Below are 20,443 nucleotides of genomic sequence, written 5' to 3' on the forward strand. Positions count from 1 at the left end.
CTTTCTCAAAAATGTCTTCTGCTGTGTTGCCCCACACAATGATGTCATCAACGTAGTGCTAGTGTTCAGGAGCTTCTCCCTGTTCCAGGGCAGTCCAGATCAGTCCATAGCAAAGGGTAGGGCTGTGTTTCCCCACCCCCTGACCCCCCCCCCCCCGGGTTGTCAATTCTAGGTGTACTGGATGCCCCTCCAAGTGAAAGCAAACTGTCCTGCACTCTGCTGCCAAAGGGACTGAGAAACAACGCATTAGCGATTTCAATTGTGGAATGCCACTTGGCTGCCTTTGACTCCAGTTCATATTCAAGTTCTAGCATGTCCAGCACAGCAGCACTCAGCGGTGGTGAGACTTCATTCAGGACACGATACTCCACTATCAATTAGTCTTCTGCACTGGCCATATGGGTCTACTAAAGGGTGAGCAAGCCTTGCTGATCACTCCTTGGCTCTCCAGTTGAGGAACCAGCTTATGGATAAGAATCAACCAGTTGATTCTGTTGGTGCAATATTGCTGCTGGTGCACTGTTGTGGTAGTGATTGGCACATGTTGTTCTTTGACCCTCAGCAACCCCATAACAACAGGGTTCTTGGAGAAGAGACCAGACAAGGTAGACAACTTAAATATCCTCCATTTCCAAGGCAGCTATGCTAAAAGCCCACTGGTACCCTTTTGGGTCCTTGAAGTACCCTCTCCTGAGGTAGTCTATGTCAAGGATGCATGAAGCCTCTAGGCAGCAGTCATGGGGTGCTTTTGCCACTCATTTCCAGTTAGACTCACTTCGACCTCCAATACAGTTACTTGTTGTGATCCCCCTGTCACTCCAGAAATACAGATGGGTTCTGCCCCTTTATAGTTTTATGGCATTAGAGTACACTCTGCACCAGTGTCCACTTAGAGCTGTATACTCCTGTGGGTCTGATGTGCCAGGCCATCAAATCCACACAGTCCAATAAACCCAGTTGTCCTTTTCCTCTGTCTGACTGGAGGAAGAGCCCCTCTAGTCCTGGTCATAGCATTCATTACTCACTTCTTGTAAATAAAAATCAGAAGTCCCGTTGTTAAGATCAACCCTTCTACTTTGTCTGGGGAACTCCCTACTGGAAACTGGAGCAGCTATTTTCTTGGTAGAACTCCCTTTTTTCATTGTTTTTCCTTTCGACTCACGTACCTCTCTCTGCCTCAAAGGTTGAAGTAAATTTCCCATCCCACTTCCTCCCCGTGGTCACACAGGTAAAACCACAGGGTGGTATGTTGTGCATGCACGCTCTATCCTCTCTCTTTAGCAGAAGAACTCATACTCCTAATAGCCGAGATACTTGCCTGTATAGGTGGAGAAAAAGACATTCTCTCTCTTCAAGCTTCTGAACCAGTTTCTCCACATCTGAGATGCAGGCTGGTAAGGAAGAATAGAGTGTTTCTTCATAGTGATAGAGCATGCCAGCCAATGCAGCCACTGTTTGTCCTTCTACATTTTTCTAGGTCATTGCTGCCAATAAGTTGTCATATGATGGTGCACTCCATACAGACTTCTGCCACATGGGTCGCATGCACTTGACTTCATCTATATCTTTGGATACCTGTTCGTTGGCCAGGTCATCATAAATTACCTCCAGCACAGCTAATTCCTTCAGGTACTGGACACCCTTTTCCACTGTGGTCCTCTTGCCTGGATGACATACATCTTCCTTGAAGGGACACCTTTCCTTCATGCTTCAAAGGAGTTGCCTCCAGAAGCTGAGGGCTTGTATCCCTTTTCCAATTGCTTTGTCAATGCCCCCTTCCCTATAGAGGGATTCCAGCTGCTTGGCTTCCTTGCCCTCAAATTCCATGCTACTGGCCCCATTATCCCAGCATTGGAGCAGCTACATAATGCACTTGCCTGGATGATGGCTGAAATCCCTCTGTATATCTTGCAGTTCACTGAGGGATATGGATCAGGCAGTTACCGTGTCATTTATGACTTCTGCTTCTTCCTCCTCCTGATCTCGTGACGGCCCTACTTTGGAGTAGCCTGCCTCATCCACTTCTTCCTTATTCCCTTTTCTAGTATAAGTTCCTTCTATTCCTGAATGAGCTGGCTTCCACTACCATAGTTTTTTCTTGATTATAGGGGCGATTGATACCAACACAGGTTGGTTCTCTGGTTCAGCTGCAGTGTCTGTTGCAGGAGTTGGATCCAGAAGCATTCTCTTCTTGAGGGTACTGAATACTGTTGACTCTTGTTTGATAGGTGCAATCCAGACCCCAGCACAGTGTGGCAAGCTGTAAATCTCTGGCATTGCCAGGGTTGGGGCATACTTTTTTTAAATTTTTTTTTTTTTTTTTTTTTTTTTAAATGATTTCATACTTGTTCAGGGGTGAAGTCAAAAACCATCAGAGGTGACAATCGTAACAGATACCTGCCAATATCACCCCACACTCCCTTCTACCCATCACGATCCTGCCTTAGGGCAGATCTCTGGGTGGTATTCTTAAATAGTTGTTTAACCTTAGACAAAACCAGAAACACATGCAGGAGACATAATAATAGGATTGTGATAGTTTTAACATCCCAGGAGTATTCAAAATTCAAGAGCTGTTGTAACTAGACTGGAGAAGAAAAAGCAAAGAGTGTACATGTTAATAGTTTCCAAGAGAATGTTCCTGAAGTGCAAAAATGATGGCAATACTGAGTACAAATACCAGATTAAGTTCACGATTGGTGTAACATGAGAACATGCTATAACCAAATTGGCAAAATTTAGGCAAGCCCCCAGAGTTTATACATAACAAGAAAGGGCTTAAGAAAAACAACCTTGAGAGCAAATAAAACAATATTGTGTCCAACAACTATTAAACAAGTATAATGATTATAAGTGTTTTTTGTTTTTTTTTTTAAACACTCTGGTCAGAACTGTTATCTCAACCCTTTGTGCCCCGCGTTGGACACCAAAAGGATACCAAACTCCCTCCAGTTTTATTGCTCAGCATGACATCATATGGTAAGGAATATCCCTTTGGCTAGTTTGGGTCAGCTGTCCTGGTTCTGTCCCCTCCCAGCTCCTTGTGTACCCCCAGCCTCCTCATTGGCAGGGCAATATGAGAAGCTGAAAAGTGCTTGGCTTAGTGTAAGCACTGCTCTGCAATAACTAAGATATCAGTGTGTTATCCACATTATTCTCATCCTAAATCCAAAACACAGCACTATACCAGATACTAGGAAGGAAATTAACTCTGTTCCAGCCAAACCCAGGACACTGAAACTTCACAAAATACAGACAGACACTTTCAGGAAAGTCAGTTTTATATATTACACTAACAACACAAAAGAAGAAAAAAAAAAAAAGAAGCAAGATGTGTCTATTTGAATGTTTAAGTGCTTATAATAAAATTCAAGTTAACTAACAAGTAACACAACAGATATCCTGTACTATTTCAGGACCAGTATCAATGTTTCAGTTTTAGTTTTCCCTACTGAAGAGGCACATATCAATGCCTTACAGATTTCTGTTTCTGCTTTTGTAAAAAGGAAGATCATTCCAGAACAAGCCAGGCATTACAGAGCACTTGCAATTCTCTCATACCATGTGCCATCACCTCTTCTGATCAATTGTCATGAAAACATCACATAAAGTTATAATTTACTTTCTGAAATACACACCCAACACATTTATTGGTTCTTATAAATTCACATGTAATCAAATAAGAGTCAAAATATAACAGCTCAATTTGTATGTGGCATTATTTTTTTTTTTTAATCTTAGCTTAAATTTTGTTTCTTTCTTTAATGCAATATCACTACCAGTCTTCAATTAGCATTAGCTCATACTGCAAAGATATGTAGGCATTCTTCCTTAGGTTATTAGAGCTGGATCAAGTTTATGTTGAAACAGCACTGCATTATCTTGAACTACATAAAAAAATGGAATCAATGGTCTGCTATCCTAAAATCCAGAAAACAGCTCTCAAAACTTAACATATAAAAATAACATTTTCTGTAAAGAAAAATAAACAAATAAACCAACACACTACCCCAAACAACATGTACAAATAAAAGAACATAAAGGTACAGAAGAGAAACAAGAACAATACCTCCTGCATCAGATGCAGAAGCCCTAGATCCACAGTCATCAAATGGAGGTGTGGTTTTCTTCTGGAAATATGGAGTCTCCTTTATCTGGAACATTCAAGTGAAAAATCAAAATTAGCACACAGGTGATAATCATATCCAAAGGAAAAACAGATTTTGTGAGGACAACTTCAGGAAAAAAGATATAATTAGAGGAGGAGGAAATTAAGAATGGGCTCCTGAGTACTAAAGAAAAGCCAATGGGGAAAAAACAAACAACAAAACAACATACAGTTGTGAATGAACTTTTATTAAACAAGACTTATAAACAGACAGTAAATGGTAAAAACATAGTGGTGACAGGCTGTAAGAAAATCAGTGACCCAAAAGCGGCTATTAATGATCTGTCCATGATCTCTCTGTAACACTGGAGATCTCAGGAGAGCAGAATAAAAAACACCCAGGACATCTAAAATGTTGCCTGTAAGATGTTGTAGAGTTGAGACATGTAGAGCTGAGAGAAGAAATGAGACAACATAAATATACCATAAAGACTGTGAAGGAAAGATAGTAAGAAAGATAGTAAGAAAGTAGTCATTTCACAAAGGGAAAACAGAAATTGGTATGATGGAAGATCTTGCATTTATTCTAGCTTTAGTAATTTTTGAGATTAGTGAGAAAATAATTTAGGTTTGAATGGCAAAGACAAAGTATACTAAAGATAAGGAAGCCACTGATTTACCTTTGACATAGACCATGCCCTTCTGTCTTTAATAATTACATAACAGGATATTAAAACTTGTGATGTATCAGTTTGTTAGACTGGCATGTGTTTTAACTAAGCAGACAGGAAGGCAACTGATAAGAAACTGAGATAATCTGTTCTAAATTAAAAGGTGTATCTGGGAAGTTAAGTAAAGACAATACAATGTAATACTATGATGATATAAATACAAATAAAGTAATATTAAGATCACAGGAGCAGAAAGTTTACTGTAGGATTATGCACATCATTTATGGTTGACTAATGATCAACAAGTTGGCTAGAGATATTAACTAATGTCCATAGACTATGTTAATTTTAGTATAAAAACTAGCTGTCAACTAAAATATCACAACAGCATATTTATGCTGCCATTGTTTAACACTTTAACCTACTCTGTGTCATTATTTGCCTAATAATACAAAACAGACTAGCACTTTTCTGTTAACACAATTAGAAAAGAAATTCTTGTTCTCCAAAATGTATTCCTTGAAAGTACCACATCCTGTTTTCTTCCTTTCTGTAGATCTAATCTATTCTGATGAAAATGCAACAATTCACTACCTTTCAGTAAGAAAGTGCAAACGAACCCATTAAGTTAACTCATACATACCTGAAATATTTCATTGATATCCACTGGGAGAGCAAGGCCAATGTAATCATCAAAGCTACCGTATGTAGCATTAGAAACCATAGAACAAACAGAGGAGGAACGCTGAAGTGTGTTTTGGTTAATAGGACTTAATAGATCTTCTTTGTCTAATGAAGCATAACTTAAAGCTTTCATGAACCTGTAACATTAAAATAATAAATCACAATCTCGGTAAATCTGTCATTCCTGCACATTACATATAAGAAGGACTACTGTCACAAAGACTATTCTTGTCTTCCCATTGTAGAATCCAGAGCTTGTTACTCTGTTAAGTTATAGCTATAGGTGTATTTCATTATTTCTGTCTCACGTTGTACCGCATGGTCTGACAGTTCCTATAGTAAAAATTTGTAATCTTCTCTTTGGAAGCCCTGGGACACAGACTCAAAAGACAGGTAGATTAAATTTCTGCTTAAGAGGCTGCCAACCTTGTAAAAGTACAAGTTTTTTCCAACTTAATGGTCTTTGAAAATTTACAGCCCAGACAGAATCAGAAAAGATTTAGGCTTTAAAACTGCTAAATGACGATTTTAACTGTAACAATGCACAGAATGCACCTTTATTCACAAATTCAGACCTGAACAGGCACATTCCTGCAAATGCAAAGCTTGGGCAAGCTAAGTACCAGAGATACAAGCAAGGAACATTTTTTTCCTGTACTCTAAAGGTGATCCAGTGTGTGACTCCTAAATGTGGAGGAAAAATTTGGTAAATTTAAGATTAAAAAAGCAACTTGAAGATGCACAGTGAGCAGTGTTGACTGTGACAACCAACCTGAGGAACAAAAAAAGAAATAGGTTGGGAAAATAACACAGAACAAAAGAGGTTGGAGAATCACAGAATCATCTAGGCTGGAAGAGACCTCCAAGATCACCTAGTCCAACATCTGACCTAACACTAACAAGTACTCCACTAAACCATATCACTAAGCTCTACATCTAAACGTCTTTTAAAGACCTCCAGGGATGGTGACTCCACCACTTCCCTGGGCAGCCCGTTCCAATGCCTAACAACCCTCTCGGTAAAGAAGTTCTTCCTAATATCCAACCTAAAACACCCCTGGCACAACTTTAGCCCGTTCCCCCTCATCCTGTCACCAGGCATGTGGGAGAACAGACCAACCCCCATCTCGCTACAGCCTCCTTTAAGGTATCTGTAGAGAGCAATAAGGTCGCCCCTGAGCCTCCTCTTCTCCAGGCTGAACAAACCCAGCTCCCTCAGCCGCTCCTCGTAGGACTTGTTCTCCAGGCCCCTCACCAGCTTCGTCACCCTTCTCTGGACTCGCTCGAGTACCTCCATATCCTTCTTGTAGCGAGGGGCCCAAAACTGAACACAGTACTCGAGGTGTGGCCTCACCAGAGCCGAGTACAGGGGGACAATCTAGACCTGCTGGCCACACTGCTTCTTATACAAGCCAGGATGCTGTTGGCCTTCTTGGCCACCTGAGCACACTGCTGGCTCATATTCAGCTGACTATCCACCAATACTCCCAGATCCTTCTCTGCATGGCAGCTTTCCAACCACTCATCTCCCAGCCTGTAGCTCTGCTTGAGGTTATTGCGCCCCAGGTGTGGGACCCGGCACTTGGCCTTGTTGAACTTCATGCAGTTGACCTCAGCCCATCAGTCCAGCTTATCCAGATCCTCCTGCAGAGCCTTCCTACCCTCAAGCAGATCGACACATGCACCTAACCTGGTGTCATCTGCAAACTTACTGAGGGTGCACTCGATCCCCTCATCCAAATCATCGATAAAGATATTATAGAGAACTGGCCCCAGTACTGAGCCCTGGGGGACTCCACTAGTGACTGGCCTCCAACTGGATTTAACTCCATTCACCACGACTCTTTGGGCCTAGCTACCCAGCCAGTTTTTAACCCAACGAAGTGTATACCATTCCAAGCCACGAGCAGCCAGTTTCTTGAGGAGAATGCTGTGGGAAACAGTGTCAAAATCCTTACTGAAGTCAAGGTAGACCACATCCACAGCCTTTCCCTCATCCACCCAGCGCGTCACTTTGTCATAGAAGGAAATCAGGTTCGTCAAGCAGGACCTGCCTTTCATAAACCCATGCTGACTGGGCCTGATCGCCTAGTTGCCCTGCAAGTGCCGCGTGATGACACTCAAGACAATCTGGTCCATGTGCTTCCCTGGCACTGAGGTCAAACTGACAGGCCTATAGTTCCCCGGGTCTGCCCTCCGGCCCTTCTTGTAGTTGGGTGTCACGTTTGCTAGCCGCCAGTCAACTGGGACCTCCCCCGATAGCCAGGACTGCTGATAAATGATGGAAAGTGGCTTGGCCAGTTCTCTCAGTACCCTTGGGTGAATCCCATCCGACCTCCTTGACTTCCGTACATTTAAGTGCTGTATCAGGTTGACAACCATTTCCTCAAGGATTATGAGGGCCGCATCCTGCTCCCCTTCCACCAGCTCAGGGTACTGGGAGAACAACTGGTCTTGCCGCTAAAGACTGAGGAAAGGAAAACATTAAGCACCTCAGCCTTTTCCTCATCTCTTGTCACTAAGTTTCCCCCTGCATCCAGTAAAGGATGGAGGTTCTCCTTAGCCCTCCTTTTCGTGTTTATAAAAAACATTTTTTGTTATCTTTAACAGCAGTGGCCAGATTGAGCTCCGGATGAGCTTTGGCCTTTCTAATTTTGTCCCTGCACAGCCTTACAACATCATTACAGTCCTCCTAAGTGGCCTGCCCTCTTTTCCAAAGTTCATAAACCCTCTTTTCTCCTAAGCTCTAGCCACAGCTGTCTGTTCAGCCAGGCCAGTCTTCTTCTGCGCTGGCTTGTCTTTGGGTACATGGGGACAGACTGCTCCTGAGCCTTTAAGATTTCCTTCTTGAAGAATGCCCAGCCTTCCTGGACTCCTCTGCCCTTCAGAACCGCCTCCTAAGGGACTCTGTCAACCAGTGTTCTGAACAATTCAAAGTCTGCCCTCCAGAAATCAAAGGTAGCAGTTTTACTGATCCTCCTCCTGACTTCGCCAAGAATAGAGAACTCTACCATTTTGTGGTCACTCTGCCCAAGAAAGCCCCCAACCACCACATCTCCCACCAGTCCTTCTCTGTGAATAGAAGGTCTAGCGGGGCACCTCCCTGGGTAGGCTCACTAACCAGATGCATCAGGAAGCTATCTTCCACACTCTCCAGAAACCTCCTAGACTGCTTCCTCTGAGCTGTATTGTATTTCCAGGATATGTCTGGGAAGTTGAAGTCCCCCATGAGAACAAGTGCTGGTGATTGCACGACTTCTGTCAGCTGCTTGTAGAATGCCAAGCCCTGCCCGTCAGCCAATTGCTCATCCATCATATGTTTTTGTTTAGCTATATGCTGGACATTTTGTCCAGTAGGATAGAATCATAGAATATCCCAAGTTGGAAGTGACCCTTAATGATCATCGAGTCCAACTCCTGGCTCCACAAAGGTCTACCCAAAAATTCAGACCATATGACTAAGTGCACAGTCCAAACACTTCTTAATATCAGACAGGCTTGGTGCCATGACTACGTCCCTGGGAAGCCTGTTCCAGTGTGCGACCACCCTCTCAGTGAAGAACCTCTTCACGATATCCAGCCTGAACCTCCCCTGTTGCAGCTTGACACCATTCCCGTGGATCCTATCACTGGTGACTAAAGAGAACAGATCAGCACTTTCCCCTTCACTCCCACTCTTGAGGAAGTTGTAGACCGCAATGAGGTCTCCCCTCAGCCTCCTCTTCTCAAGGCTGAACAGGCCAAGTGACCTCAGCCACTCCTCATACATCTTCCCCTCTAGGCCCATTCACCATCTTAGTAGCCCTTCTCTGGATAGAATTCAACTTCTAAACACACTGTAAGAAGTTATGTGGTCAATTCCAACACGTCAACAACAGTAACAGTAATACCCATGCAACACCAATGTCATGAGTTTTCCTAGTATCAAACAATATTATCACAATATACAAAATATATGAATCATAGAATCATAAATGACAGATGCAGAAATGAAAATAGAAACACAATTTTAAGATCAGTGACTTAGTGCCTGTAACATCAAAAAAAAAAAAAAAAAAGACTCAAGAATGAAGAAAGAAGCCTAAGACAGTTTTGTGACATGTTCTTCCATGGTTGGAAAACACCAAGGAATAGAATTTTGAACGAGTGTTAAATTATACTGTATTGTGGTTTAACCCAGCAGATATCTAAACACCACACAGCCCCTGGCTCATTCACCGTGCTCCCCTCCCCTCCAACAGTGGGATGGGGTAGAAAACTCAAAAGAAAAATGCAAGAACTTATGGACTAAGATAAAGACAGTTTAATAAGAAAGGAACAAATTAAAGAAAAAAAAAAGTATAAACAAAGAACGTGATGCACAATGCAATTTCTCACCACCAGCTGACTGATATCTAGCCAGACCCTGAACTGGAAGTGACTGGAAGGCCCCTGGCAACATACCCCATCTGCAGCTATCAGGCCAGGTGCTGAGTAAAGTGTCCCGTGGTCAAAAGCCACAAAATTTCTGCATTGGCACCAGCCTCTGAGCCACGTGTTTATCAGGTGGGCTTTCCATATCCTTTTTGTACCCCTCCCTGCCACTGTAGGGATGGAAGAAAACATCACCTGTACTCCCGCTCCATCTACTAATCGTCCCAGTCCTCTAAAGTCCTGTTTGATAGCCTTCAGGCTTCTCTCAGCAATTTCATTGCCACCAGCCTGGACTACTAATAGAGAATAGCAATCAGAGGGGTGAATCAGGTTAGGAAGGTTTCTGGCAATGTCCCTGACCCTGGCCCCAGGGAGGCAGCAGACTTCCCTACGGGTAGGGTCAGGCCGACAAATAGGGCCCTCTGTTCCCCTGAGAAGGGATTCACCTACAACAATCACCCTCCTTTCTTTCTTGGTGGAGGCAGTCCTAAGGCATGGAGTTGACTTCCTCGCCCTAGGCATCCTCCTGGATGGACTTTTGACCTCATCTTCACCCACCAGTCTCTTAAGCTCCAAGGTCTCAAACCTGTTGTGTAAGGGCACCTGGGAAGGCAAGGCTGGTAGGGGGGGGTTGCCTGTGATGCCAAGCGGGGACCTGTTTCTATTCCTCTTTATCTCCTAGGTCCCCTCCCTCTGTCCAACAGCAACAGGGCAGAGAGTCTACCATTGTTTGGGGTGTCTCACCCCAGCGCCTTTCCTTCAGGCCTAGCAGGGAGTTGCTCCACCAGTCTATCTCCTGCTCACACTCCCTGATGGTCCTTAATCTCTCCACCTCCTCCTTGAGCTCTGCCACCAGGCTGACCAGGTCATCCAACTTCTCACACCTCACACACACAGTCTCTCTGCCACCCTCAGATGGCTCAGGCACTCCATGCATCCAGAGACCTGAACTGCCACACTTTTGAGCAGGCACTCTGTCTGGGTCACCACAGACTTTCTAGAAAGAGCTTTCTGCCTAGCGCAGACCATGGCGGTCTAGCTATAGGTAGACAGCCGGTAGACGAGCTGTTCTGAGTGGGGAATGATGCTCTGCCATCTCCAAAATCGCCCTGCCCGTGCGAACTGCCGCGCCACGCCCTGACTGCCCATCCTAATCGCTGTGCTCCCTAGGGGCTGCCTTTGAATGTCAGGGGAGGGGGCGCTGCTGGCTCCGCCTACGCCTCGTCAGCCTCCCTCACGAGGGCTACCGGGTCCTGGCAGCTCCCTCAGCTGCCTCGAGTGGCCTTGATGCCGGAAAAAAAGCCCTGCCCGTCTCGATCCCCTGCTCCGCTGCAGAACGCGTCTGCCCCAGAGCCGATCGCCCCGGCGAGGCGAGAACATATCTTCAATGCTGATCAGAGTCAGCTGATCAGATCAATCTGCTGATCAGATGCAAATCTCATTTGGCCACCTCTCATTTTAGTTCTCATTGAAGATAAAAGCCTATGAAAACTTTATACTAAACAAGCTAAACTAGATTGTCTATGCAGTGAATAAAGCATCCTATTCAAAGATGACCAGATAAGTGCTAATATAACATGACAGACTTCTCCATCATTTTCATCATTATTCCTCAAATTTCTTTTAAAAGGAAAAAAAACACACCTAGAAAGTCATACTATAGGTTATATTAAAAAATAAAAAAATAAAATTGAATAAGAAGACAAACGTGCTAAAAGTGCTAACTATGCATGGCAAAATTCTTGTGGTTTAACCCAGCAGGCAACTAAATGCCACACAGCTGTTTGCTCACTCCACCTACAACTGGTATGGGGGAGAAATTTGAAAGAAAATTGCAAGAACTCATGGACCGAGACAAGGACAATTTAACAAGAAAGGGGAAAAAAAGGACAAGGAAAACAGCAAACAACAACAACAAAAAGAATAAACAAAGCAAGTGATTAATAAACAACGCAATTGCTCAATACCTGATAACGCCCAACCAGACAACAAGCAACAGATGTCCCCCCAGCCAATTCCCCACTGTTTTTATTGTTTAGCACAGTACATATGAATGGGATATCCCTTTGGCCATTTTGGGTCAGCTGTCCTGGTTCTGTCCCCGCGAAGCTCCTTGTGCACCCCCAGCCTCCTTGCTGGCAGGGCAGCATAAGAAGCTGAAACATCCTTGGCTTAGTGTAAGCACTGCTCTGCAACAATTAAAACATCAGCTGTTTTCAGCACTCTTCTCATCCTAAGCCAAAACATAGCATTCTACCAGCTACTAGGAAGAAAATTAACTCTCTCCTAACTGAAACCAAGACAATGTTGCTCTTAATCAGTAGGAAAATGAGCGATAACAAACAGGTACTATATACACACAACTGGCTATGTGGAATGCAATTCAGGGACAAGGCACTTGCTGTTCCATGCACTCAGGAAGTGACTAATGTACTGGTGATTCCTCCCCTTTCTCTCACGTGAGAAAGGACGTTTAGGTAAAAAACAGAGATAGAAAATGTCTTTTCCCTTTCAATAGCAATATGAAAATCCAAACCATTAGTTAAAAGCTGATCTGAAAGGAAAAGTTTGAGAAGTAGGAAAGCTATTAAGAGAAAGTTTTTGAGCATTGACTGTAGCTGTTGGAACAATGTCAATGTCATGAGCTAGATATCTTAGTTAACTATCAAATTAGTTTCCAGACCATCTAATATTACTCAAAAATAAAGGAGGTGACCATACAATCTAAAAATAAACCCAAGGAGTGAAATCTTTGCTCTGCTGTAGCTAGAAGCCAAATGCACATTCATAACAGTGGTACCAGTATCTCACCACTGGCCTCGATGCCACAGTGAACTTGAGTATAGTATACTGGCAAGACATGGTGTCCCTAAAACTTCTCCAAGTAACATAAAGAAAATACAGCTCTGACTGCACCAGCAATTTTCTGTGATTGCAACTTCAGCAACATTAGTCACGTAACTATGTTTAAATAATAGAAGAGTTAAACAGGAAGCAAATACAATAGAAGGAAACATACTCTTTTGTCACTGACAGTATTAAAGGGGCTAAGTACAGCAATGTAAGCTGGGCTTCTCTTACAGCACTTAAGAAGTTCAGACTTCTCATTAGCATATTATTCTACTAATATCAGTACCTCTTTAAGTGAAGTTATCTAGTACCCTGCAACAACTGTCACTTTTAGATGAATTTGGAAAAAATATTAGAACAATATTTTTCTTATTTAATTGCTCTTCTAGCTTTGAAGAAAGAAATGAGCACAAAATAATCTCTTACTGGCTTAGGGTTAGCCGAGAATCCAGGCTGCCAGACTTCATGGTAATAGTGTCAGTAAACAGCAGGTCCTTTACTGGAGATTCTAGGGCTTCTGAGTGAGACAGTGAAGGATGCATCCTCTGCTGTTGTAAGCGTTTTAGTGTAGCATAACCAAAGGCATCTTGAGAACTTGTGTAGCTAAAGTTATAGTCAGCAAGACTTTTTATTGTAGCAAGAGAAGGAGCTTTAAGAGACTGGGCTCTTCGAGGAAGTGTATGAGAAGACCCTGGCAGTACCAGGGACACAGAGTTTGATTTTGAGAGAGACAGGTGGTTAGACTGTGGTGTTGAACAGTGACTTGGTTTAACTGTTTTTGTGCTTACTACAGTACTCAAACTTCCACAGTCACTGTTTACATTTGTAGTGTCCACACCTATAATCTCCCTTGAAGGGCTAGAGCTCATTGAGCTTATGCCACTTGTCGTGGTATCTGTATTAAAACTTAAGCTACGACTCTTAAAATGTGCTTGTGTAGTACCATCTCCTATTAGCCTTTCTCTGTTTGTACTTTCCTGGTGAATTTCATTTCCAAGACCTTTTGGCAGCTTCAAATCATTTTCTCCAATACTAGGGGTACTATTGGTATCTTCCATGTGCTTACTTCCAACAAAAGAAGTTTCTAATCGTAAAGTCTGCATTTTAGGAACTCTGAAAACAGGGTTGAATTCTTCCCCAGCAGAAAAATCTATGTTACTGGAAGGTCCTGTTACAGTACGATTTCGTCTCAGGCTTGGTTTACTGTCAGATGATGTCAGCTTTCCTCCTTTTAGATCACTGCTGCTCCTGTGTTTTTTATTAGGTAGAGTAAGAGAGTTTAGAATGCGATTTTTCACAAGTCTGCTAGAAGAAAAAAAAGGAAAGGAACTACGGTCTTTGTCCTTTGAAGGCCCAGGTCTGTCATAAAATATTTGTTCTGTTTCTTCAGTAATATCTAGGAAGAATGTACTAGTGGAAGTGCTACCAAAACGGTCATTCTCCATGATGAACATACCTGAAATTATACAAGACTTTTGTCAATGAAAAAGAACGTTTCTTCAAAGCGTATCAACTAAGTCATGAAAAAGCAAGCTGTTCAATAAAAGCCAAAATTGTAGGGTATATGGTTTATTGTAACTTTCAATGCAATATTTTTTTCTTCACAACTTAGTACAGTAAATTAAGTAACTTCAGGAATACCTGAGTTGAAGGTTTCCTTGCTTCAAAAGAAAAGCCACACTATCGTATTTCACAGAATCACAGAATCACAGAATTTCTAGGTTGGAAGAGACCTCAAGATCATCGAGTCCAACCTCTGACCTAACGCTAACAGTCCCCACTAAACCATATCCCTAAGCTCTACATCTAAACGTCTTTTAAAGACTTCCAGGGATGGTGACTCCACCACTTCCCTGGGCAGCCTGTTCCAATGTCTAACAACCCTTTCGGTAAAGAAGTTCTTCCTAACAGCCAACCTAAAACTCCCCTGGCGCAACTTAAGCCCATTCCCCCTCGTCCTGTCACCAGGCACGTGGGAGAACAGACCAACCCCCACCTCACTACAGCCTCCTTTAAGGTATCTGTAAAGAGCGATAAGGTCGCCCCTGAGCCTCCTTTTCTCCAGGCTGAACAAGCCCAGCTCCCTCAGCCGCTCCTCGTAGGACGTGTTCTCCAGGCCCCTCACCAGCTTCGTCGCCCTTCTCTGCACCCGCTCAAGCACCTCGATGTCCTTCTTGTAGCGAGGGGCCCAAAACTGAACACAGTACTCGAGGTGCGGCCTCACCAGAGCTGAGTACAGGGGGACGATCACCTCCCTAGCCCTGCTGGTCACACTGTTTCTTATACAAGCCAGGATGCCGTTGGCCTTCTTGGCCACCTGAGCACACTGCTGGCTCATATTCAGCCGACTATCAACCAATACTCCCAGGTCCTTCTCTGCCTGGCAGCTTTCCAACCACTCATCTCCCAGCCTGTAGCTCTGCTTGGGGTTATTGCACCCCAGGTGGAGGACCCAGCACTTGGCCTTGTTAAACTTCATGCAGTTGACCTCAGCCCATCGGTGCAGGCTATCCAGATCCTCCTGCAGTGCAAATTTGTAGCTATTTCATTTGCACTAAATTTCAGTGCAAATATGTAGCTATTAGGATTGCAGCTGATATACTCCTTTAATGATAGCTAAATATGGTATATTTCTGGATTCAAATTCCAAATATAAATAACTAACACTAAATATAGCAATACTGTATGTATATTTATATATTTTTTTCTAGATAATCCTTTGAGGACAAGCAAGTAAATAATGTATACCTAAGTATGGAATTTTTTGTAGGGTATTACAGTAAATTGCCATGACTTGACGTAAAAGCTAATAACTTACCCTGATGTTAAAATGTCTTACTTCTACACCAAATGTAAATCTAAGACATTTTCTTCACTCTCACTTGTCTACATCTTTCTGAATATATAACTGTCCCCCTGCCTGCAGTCTTCTTTCTTGCTAATATCACCTTTAAAACACTTGCCTGAACCTCATCCTGACAAAAGCTTGATAACAAAACAAAAAGCTGTTTTATTTTCCGTCTTGAATTGTTTTTAAAACTTACTTGAAGGCATGGATTCACTTTCACTGTTATGCCTAGAACTGGTGGACTCAGAGTTCAAGCTAAGAGTGCTGGGTATAGAAGAAAGTTCATTGCAGAGCTGATCCATGTCATCAGGGACCACTGGCCAAGGCTGTCTGTAACTGTGTCTCACTGCATCCCAGTGGTGATGCTTCAAAATGTCACATCCTTGTTTAGTTTTGGCTATTAGACCAAGCACGTAGACACAGGTTCTGTATTTAATGTATATATAGAAAAAAAGAGCAATAATAGCATCTAATTTAACTAAACTTATTTCTTATTTGAAAGGAAACAGTTACAAAACAATTCATCAAAAACATCACAAAACTGCCACGGAACTTTTTATTCCTGATTTTTATTTGTAAATCAATGGAAACTTAAGAAATACACTAAAATAACTGAAATACACTAAAAGATATCTACTATTCAAAAATAAAACCAAATTATTACAAAAATCCCGATACATAAAGTAAAACATTAATATAGTAGTACTATTAGGCAAAAGACAATCTATTTATGCTCTCTTAAAGATTCAAAAAAGTTACTGAATAAAAATGATGAAATATTAAGTTGATTCCAACAGAGATACATGCTACATATGTTTTAATTGCTTTTTAAAAGAGGCAAAGAGTAATATATATTTTTCCATAGGTTTCATTTGCTTACTTCTTGTACTTTTAAGCTTCCTATAAAATTCTGAGAATCCTCTCAAAATCTGTCATCAATAATCCTTAATAATTAATTTCCAAATAAGTGGCAAAACTATATCCATGTGAATAAAGCAAGGGTATCAAAAATCCTACTGGAACTAACATCTTAAAATTTTGTTTAAAAATCGAATACACATACCCTCTAACGGAGAGAACCTCACAATGTTGGGCAAGTGCTGTTATATCAGGAATTACATTCTCCTCTTGAAGCAAGTTAAGACCCCAATTTGATGATCCAATATTGCCCTGGAATAAAATAGTTTGTCAAATAAGTTTTGATTTTGATGTGATCCGCAGCACCATCAATGTAAAACCTTCAACACTGTTTTTTGTCCGTGGTACAGTTTCCAGCCACATCCTGTCAAAGGTATTAGAAAATTGAGCAGTTTCTCTCTCCTTTTTGGTATTTCCTAGATGTGCAAATCCAGTGAAGGACTTGGGACACTAAGTATATTACCTAAAACTGGTCACAATTAACTACTATGTATTCCTCACATTTACCAATTCTACTACAGTCACCAGTATTAATTTAGTTTACTTATTTTGCATTTCTCTTACACAGGCATTTTATTACTTACCTATATCTTCCAGTAATAGTCACCTTGAACAAATGTTCCAGAACAAACTTTGGGGAGGACAGAAAAGAGGCAAATAAAAAGTTAAGGTGGCAAAGCAGCTTTAGAAGCTTAGCTTGGATAGACACAAACACTAGGTTTTCCCCATTTTATCCCCAGTACCAGTGATGTCATGACCATATATTCACAAGTGTCAACAGTGGCAGCAAACTTTCCCTCAGAAAGGCTGAATTTTGGAATGCCATAGTAAATGTATTACATAGCAAGTTGTAATTACTGGTTCCGTACTAACACTGTTTCTTACATGTGGCAATGTTCGTTTTATTTGTAAAAAATAAATAAAAATAAAAAATAGACAAAGTGATGATGAAAAAGCTCAAAATAAATATAGATGCAGAGAACACTCTTCATCTGATATTTCAGTTAGTTCGGAACATTTCACACATTTTATGAGAAAATAGCTAAACGATAGTTTTAAAGGATTTTGCTTAGTTATTTCAGAATCAAAAGTTGTAACGGAACTTGAACAGCTGCAAAAGCATTGTAAATCTATTACTAACCAATGCCCAAAGGGCTGCTTTCAGCTGCTTAATTCCTTCCCACTTATCCAGCATTGGGGAACGAACAGTATAACTCAGATCTGTAACAATACTCTGAAGAAGAAAAACAGAAGGAAAAAAAAAAACAGTTGAAAATGATAAGGAAACCTCAGTGAAACAGGTTCTCTTGATTTTTTAACAAATGTAAAGCACTAATTTAAATTACACACCCTAAAATAAATAGTGGTAGTTTTGGCATAATAAGCATGAATTAACAGCAACAGTAATGCGGGTAGAAAATTTTACTGTAAACACTGAATGTATAAGGTTAATTGAGATTTTATAAAAGTAACAGATTCATCAGGTTAACACTGCAATATATAAGCTTTCTCTTGTATTTTTCAACTATTAAATAAAATTCAATACATTATCTTGCAAACTCACATTAAAAGTCAATTTATTTAAGCAATGATGAACTGGCTTAGAGTTTGTTTTCTCAAATTTTCAAGATATTAGAAAAAATATTTTATTCCCTCATCTCCATGTTTTTATATGCATAAAAGGATAGGCACAATTTTTAGTCATCAATATACAATTCACTCAGACTAAAAAGCTATTTCTACTGCAGAGTTGCTTTCCATTCTATTTTTTTTTCTAGCCATTTTAAGAAAGATAGTGCAAGGTATTTCTGATATTTCAGTGTCAGGAAGGAATCTTAGATGAAACTGGATGGAAAGACTGTCTTTGGAAAGACACAGATTTTTGGCCCCATAACACTTGAGACTTTCATAATCTAGTTATTTTGCAGTGACTGTTTAAATGACATTTCTTAAAATATTTTCCTTTAAAACAGGTTACAATAGTCTTTAATATCTTTCAAGTTATAAATTGTTATTATCCTCACCTGAGACTCCAATAAATGGCAGCCTGTTTTATGGTGCACCAGTTGGCCATAAAGGTGAACTGGCAAGTAGACATGTGGTCTCTGTAATCTGGTAGAAAAAAAAATCATATGCTTTCCCAGCAATTCAGAAACTTTATTTTAAAATAAATTACACTGTAGTGTAATGCAATGAGTTACTCTTGAGTTTTTTCAGATGAAGAAGATTTTTGTGGAGTGTTCACCTTTGGTTGCTTCGACGAACATAGTTATCACCATCAACAGGTTTGCGATATGTTGTAAGTGCTTCATTAAGTTTTTCTTCAATCAACTCAACATACTTTAAGTTATATTCCTAAAAGAAGATAGACAAAGGTTGACACAATAACATTTAGGTGGTTTATGTTTTTATAGTATGATACTTTATAAGGAAGGACCAATTGAAGTGCTTCTTAACGAAGGCTGAATTTCTTTATGATCTGAACATGGGGCTCACCAAAATTACTGCACTTCATACATATAAGTTTGCAGAAATTCAACAACTGATTCCATAATTATTTCATAGCATTTCATTAAAAAGAAAGGAAAGAAGGAAATATTTCACATCTGACTTTAATCTGAAAAATCTGAATAGTCCAACATACATTTCAGTATTCCTGGAGAAGGGACGGCTTATAAATTAGTCAAAAAAATGCCTAATGGCCCACAGGATTGAGAGTATTACAAAATGATTAACTACTACCTCAGGAAAATAAGCACCAACAATCAATTACAAAAACAAACAAACAAACAAACAAAACCACAAAATAACGTATGAACGTATGAAGATTTATTTTACTCTGACAACAATGGTTTTCTCTTAATGCGTCTTGTGTTCCTATCTACTTCCTAACAGCATAGGCTAATTCTATCTTCATGAGATCTGGATTTAACTTCAATTAGCTATAGTTGACATGTCTTGAAAAGTAGTATTCCTTTCCACACTTCTCTAGACAAGATCTTATGACAACCTATTTTGGAAATTCAGTAACTCACTGTACTCCTAAAATATTTGCTGGAATATCAAAATTATACAAAAGGCCTGGGTAAATCAAAAGCACACATGTACAGAGGAGCTATGAAACTGTAACTCCTTGTTAAACTTTTCCAGCAAATTCCTAAGTCACTGTAGGAATATTTTGGCATGAGCAATACACATATGTGAATGTGCAATATTTTAAATTATCTTTGACCTTCTAAAACCTGTATATTCACATCCTTCCTCCTCCTAATTTCAAGCAAACACACACTTTTTATTCTTAGTATTACCTTTTGCCACTTTTCCATTTGTTTTGTTACATAACCTCTTTCATTTAGATACAAAAACCCTTTTGGAACGGACAGAAACCTGTAAAATAACACCAGTTAGTCAGTATCCCACTTAAATCACATAATTTGAATAAAAGCCAAAAACTTATTGTTTCCATGGTGGAAAGTCAAACAGCATATTCAACATTTACCTTAGGAGTAGAAGCAAACCCCTGTCTCCAAGGTGAGAAAGAACTGGTTTCATTTGGATAAGGGCATGAAGATTGGCCTAAAATAATTAAAAATACATAAGTAATATCTGAGCACTATAACACTCTGTAAACTATAACAATTACAACAATCTGCCAGCAATGATGTAACAAGTTTTTCACACAAAGAAGTATCAAACAGCACTAGCCTCATCCTAATATTATCCACTTTTTGTACCTTCTGTCATTAAATACATATTCCTATACAAAGCATAATGATCAAAATAGCTGAATTAGTCTGAATTAATATTTAAAAGTAAGCATAATCCAAACATCTACATTTTCTTGTCATTAACAGTGCAGCTTTTTCAGCATAGGGTCTACAAAGTATTATGAAGTCCATGAAGGACAATCAAGAAAGCAAACCATCAGTAGCTTCTTGCTACTGTTTTACT

At 40.6% G+C, this 20,443-nt stretch overlaps 1 protein-coding gene across 1 annotated transcript in view; it reads right to left on the reverse strand.

Moving 5' to 3' along the window:
• LOC309889427 (rapamycin-insensitive companion of mTOR-like) overlaps positions 1 to 20,443 on the reverse strand; it is a gene marked incomplete at its 3' end in the record, with an annotated part of 222,386 nt that overhangs the window by 16,761 nt on the left and 185,182 nt on the right. Inside the window, exons 24-33 of the mRNA XM_082782263.1 lie at positions 19,992 to 20,068; positions 19,801 to 19,879; positions 18,738 to 18,847; positions 18,517 to 18,604; positions 17,634 to 17,726; positions 16,638 to 16,744; positions 15,771 to 16,000; positions 13,153 to 14,182; positions 5,423 to 5,600; positions 4,070 to 4,154 (exon numbers count right to left, since the gene is read on the reverse strand). Of these exons, the coding sequence (XP_082638389.1) occupies positions 4,070 to 4,154; positions 5,423 to 5,600; positions 13,153 to 14,182; positions 15,771 to 16,000; positions 16,638 to 16,744; positions 17,634 to 17,726; positions 18,517 to 18,604; positions 18,738 to 18,847; positions 19,801 to 19,879; positions 19,992 to 20,068 (2,077 nt within the window). The remainder of the gene's footprint in view (positions 1 to 4,069; positions 4,155 to 5,422; positions 5,601 to 13,152; positions 14,183 to 15,770; positions 16,001 to 16,637; positions 16,745 to 17,633; positions 17,727 to 18,516; positions 18,605 to 18,737; positions 18,848 to 19,800; positions 19,880 to 19,991; positions 20,069 to 20,443) is intronic.

The sequence above is a fragment of the Aythya marila genome, assembly GCF_965140915.1.
Source record: "Aythya marila genome assembly, chromosome: W".
Classification (NCBI taxonomy): domain Eukaryota; kingdom Metazoa; phylum Chordata; class Aves; order Anseriformes; family Anatidae; genus Aythya; species Aythya marila.